Source organism: Esox lucius, chromosome 5 (assembly GCF_011004845.1).
Source record: "Esox lucius isolate fEsoLuc1 chromosome 5, fEsoLuc1.pri, whole genome shotgun sequence".
NCBI lineage: Eukaryota > Metazoa > Chordata > Actinopteri > Esociformes > Esocidae > Esox > Esox lucius.
In genome coordinates, this window is record NC_047573.1 from 28152013 (window position 1) to 28156612 (window position 4600).

At 40.3% G+C, this 4600-nt stretch overlaps 1 protein-coding gene across 1 annotated transcript; it reads left to right on the plus strand.

The window, feature by feature from the left end:
* Positions 1-620: 620 nt before the first annotated feature.
* LOC109615411 lies at positions 621-2287 on the plus strand. Its single transcript, XM_020044641.1, has 4 exons — positions 621-682; positions 797-1000; positions 1101-1294; positions 1653-2287. Exons 1-4 carry the CDS (start codon positions 639-641, stop codon positions 2285-2287), a joined length of 1077 nt encoding a protein of 358 aa, XP_019900200.1. The 5' UTR covers positions 621-638.
* Positions 2288-4600: the final 2313 nt, after the last annotated feature.

Sequence of the window (4600 nt, forward strand, 5' to 3'; positions counted from 1 at the left end):
CTTATTCTTTAATATTTTGCAGGCACACCGAGATGACTGCAAAACAGCCAACTCCCGCTGAATGCCTTGAAGTCCTGACAGTAGCCAAGCCATCATTTCTCAAAATCATAGACAAAGCAATGTGTGAAACTCCACTGAAGAAGGACGAACAACGCCTTGTCCTGTACTACCTGGAGGCTCTGCTGATGTTGAAACATCTGCAGTGTAGTGGTGTTGTGAAGAACATGACAGTGAGTAACGAAGCTTGTTGTTCTTACAATAGTATTTCGTAGTTTCTTCCTGCACCATGATTTAATGACAATTCTCATGGCAGGTTGAGGAATGGCGCTCCAGGCATAAGGTATCAACGGACACTTGCACAAACGTTGTCGTTGGTGTGAAAGATCACAGGACCGGGGCACATCAAGAGGCAACAATTTCATTGGATGAAAAGGAAGAGGCTGTAAGTATAACGTTCATTGTTAGGCAATAGTTATTGTACATTTTATTGACTTTAAATGAAATGCTGTAAACCTTTTTCTTTTGCGTTCAGTGGCTTGACATCTACTACCAGCGGGTCAGGCCAGAATTGTAAAAAGGCGTCTGTTGATGAAGGAGTGTCTCCAACAGACACATTCTTTGTATCTTCTACCGGCAAAATGATCCACAATCCATCAAATGATGTCAAGAACTTGCATCAGAAGTAGGTTTGACATGTTACTACAAATCTATTATTACATTATACACTCAGCATGCATTATTACATTCTATCAAAAATGCATGAACCTATATCATTATTTATGTTTTTATTCAACAGATTTAATCTACCAAGTATCACGACCCGAAAAGCACGCCAGGCCTTTGAAATGAGCATAAAGTCAGGCTACACTGATTCTTACAAGGGGCTTGTTGCAAACTACCTGGCACAATCTGCCAACCCAGAAAAACTTAACCAGCTGAAGATGGCAGGGACTGCAATAACGAGAATGGAGATCATCAGGAAGATTGCTGCTCCATCTGTGTAAGTATTTACTCCAAAATGCAGAACAACGCAATATGACATTTAAATCTGGTGATGTACTTCATATTGACGGGTATTCTCATTGTTCCTCATTCTAAAGACCTGGGCAACCGGGGACCACATTGCCGACAAAGTCATCAAAAGGAGTAAATCCGAAAGAAGACTTTGAAGTGACACTTGATGGAGACCCCCCCAAGAAGAAAGACAGACCTGAGCACTCCAGAAACAGCTACAAAGCCTTCTATGACAAATGGAGAGATGAACAACAAAAGATGCGCATCAATGATGTTATTGGTAAGTGGCTTTATACTGAATAAAGAAGCATAAATTATTATGAAAACTATTGTTTAAACCCTTGTATATTTACAGAAATCATCCCAAGCTACCTTAATCATTTCATTTACAGGTCCAGAAAAAATGTATAGACCACTCAACTTTTTTATTTCCTTTCCAAAAAAATCAAAAAGGAAGGTTTTGAGTGAGGAACAGAAGGGTTAAAATTCAGAGACCACTGCAAATTGAATGCTTCTGTTCCTCACTTAAAAGCTTCCTTTTTAGAAAGGAAATAAAATGGTGCAGCGGTCTTTACATTTTTTCCGGGGCTGTGTTTGTAACTTCTAACCCTTCATCTTATCCGTGTATGTTTTTCCAGCTAACTTCCAATGCAGACAGCCTTCTGAAAGACAGGTGCGGAGATACAATGCGAAACAGGGTTGGACGAAAAACACAGTCACTGCGGAGAGTGTGTGTCGACAGTGGAAACCTGCAGAGACCGAGAAAGCAGAGTTTGACAGCGTGCCCATGCAGAAGCTGGTCTTGTCACAGAGGTGGAAGGGACTGCACATTGTTGAGGACCCAAAGAAAGGAAGAATGGTCATGACTACGAGAACCTTTCGCAAAGGAGAGGTGGTCTGTGACTATCATGGCATTCCTATATCTTTCAAGGAGGGTAAGACGCTTTTGAAAAACACGCAAGGGAATGCAATGGGCTGCTTGTATTTTTACAAGAACAGCAAAGGTGTGAATTGCTGCATGGATGGACAGACTATCCCGTGCCCATGTCACCCTGAAAAGGAAACCTTTGGAAGACGCATCAATCACTCCAGGAGACACCCAAACCTCAAATCAGTCCTGAAGACCCTCACCATTGATGGCATCAAGAAGGACTTCATCTTTTTCATGGCCAAAACAGACATCAAGTGTGATCAAGAAGTTACTTTTGACTATAGTGTAAATGGAATGTTCTTTGTTGCAGAAGCAGCTGATTCAGAATTGGTGGATGATTAGGCCCATTTCCAGCAATTTTACATTCCACAAAAAAGACTGAACTGGAAATGTAAATTTTATATTTTATTTCAAAGCTTCTGTTTTTTGTAATGACATGAAGAGAGAAAAAGACTGAACTGGACATAGTTTCAAGTATTTTATTATTTGCATTTCATCTAGATTATATACTGTCGTTTTTATCATTGGTTTGTTTATATTCATTAAAAGGTAAAAATGACTCGTATGGACCAAATATTTTGAAAGTCTATTATCATCTCAGGTTTTTCAGAATGACTCTAGCAAAAGATTTTCAAGCTCAACTCAAGTCTTCTTCTCTACTTATCTTAACTTCCCCCAAGCCATTACCCCAGCCCCCTAGTCTGTGAAATGTTTGCTTCAGAGATGAGAGGTGAGGAAGTTCTGTCACATGCACTAATGCCATTCACTTCTTTTGCACATAGGGTTAACATTAAGAATAGCATGTTTCGGGCTTTAGGATGTATTTTTCAATTACAGACCCTATTTCATTAATATTGGGAAGGAATGTGAGATGTGGGTTCAAGCCTAAGATTAATACACCAGTAGATTTTCTGCAGATCTCACTCTTTCAGGAATTCTGATTAGATGGGTTTCCAAGGAAAATGAGGGCACGGCCTCAGTTGGGAGTGGCATAGCAAAACCATCCTTTTTTGTACAATATGGAGAGGAATCCCCCTCAAATGAGCTGCTCCAAAATCTGTGTGATGCGTGGATGATTGAGTCGAGGTAGAACTATTTTCAAAATGTATCCGCAATGTAAATTCTTGCCTCCTGTCCCAGAATAATATTCCCTCTCCTGGGAGTTCTGAAGCCTCCAGTACACTTGGAGAATACTCAGGGCATAGATAGCTTTACAATAAGACCATGACATAGAGCCTCCATTACTCTTGTAGAATACTCAGGGCATATATAGCTTTACAATAAGACCATGACATAGAGCCTCCTTTACTCTTGTAGAATACTCAGGGCATAGATAGCTTTACAATAAGACCATGACATAGAGCCTCCATTACTCTTGTAGAATACTCAGGACATAGATAGCTTTACAATAAGACCATGCAATAAGAATGTCTGTGTGATGTTTGCTTCAGAACTGAGATAGGAGAAAATGGGGTCACTCTAAGCCATTAGAAATACATTGCATACAGCTCTAAATCCACCATGATGGGAATATGGTTTATCATTTGTCTAGGGATTTTTTCTTCCTATCATTTGTCTAGGGATACATGCCTGTATATAGATTACCTGTGCTAATTCACAGCTTCATATGATAAAACCTTTTTGCTCAACATGCCCTTAATGTGTTTCCCTGTTGACTCCCTGCAAACAGGCCATCATTCTACATTTAGACTGCTACAGTAGCTCATGTTGGATCGGACCACACGGACCAGCCTTCGCTCCCCATGTGCATCAATGAGCCTTGGCGGCCCATGACTCGGTTGGTGGTTCACTGCTATTCCTTCCTCTGGCCACTTTTGATAGGTACTGACCACAGCAGACCAGGAACACCCCACAAGGGCTGCAGTTTTGGGATGCTCTGACCCAGTCATCTAGCCATCACAATTTGACCTTTGTCAAAGTCACTCAGATCCTTACGCTTGCTCATTTTTCCTGTTTCTAACCAGTGGCGACGTTAGGCCTGGGCATCCAGATCTTTTATGAATAGCCCCAGAGCTTAATTTGACAAAAAATCTGTAATTCCGATTCCGCATTATGGCAATGTAGATGTAGAATGTTCCTCATGTACATTCAAAACCCTGTACTTTCTGTCCCGTCAAAGATCGGACAACAATCCAATTTATAATATGTGGAGTGACATTTTGGACAAGGGTGTACTTAAAGGTCCACTAGTATTTGGCTACTCACCCAAGGGTTTGAATAGTACATATGTCTGCTATAAATTCTGATTTGGTTCTCTTAGGCAGAAGTACACAAGCCAGGATTTTGGTTTGGCGGCAGACGTCCTTTGTTGTGGTTTACCTCACAATTTATTTAGTCTTTGTTTCCATTGCTGAGCCCGAGGCCTGTCAACATCAAAGTTCAGTCCTTTTCTACAAATGCACTTTTTTGAGTTAAAACAACCTTTTCAAGTACAAATAAAAGGACATTGTACATATGTGAGACCTCCAAACCCTCCATGAACAACCATTGGACTCATGACTCTAATTTCTTTGCTTTAAGGTGCTTCTATCAAATACTGACTATACTTATGATATTGATTATTTAAAATGTTATTTGGAAAGGTTTGTATGTTTTATTTTTCAGTTTGACATTATGGACCTTACGGCCGTAAGG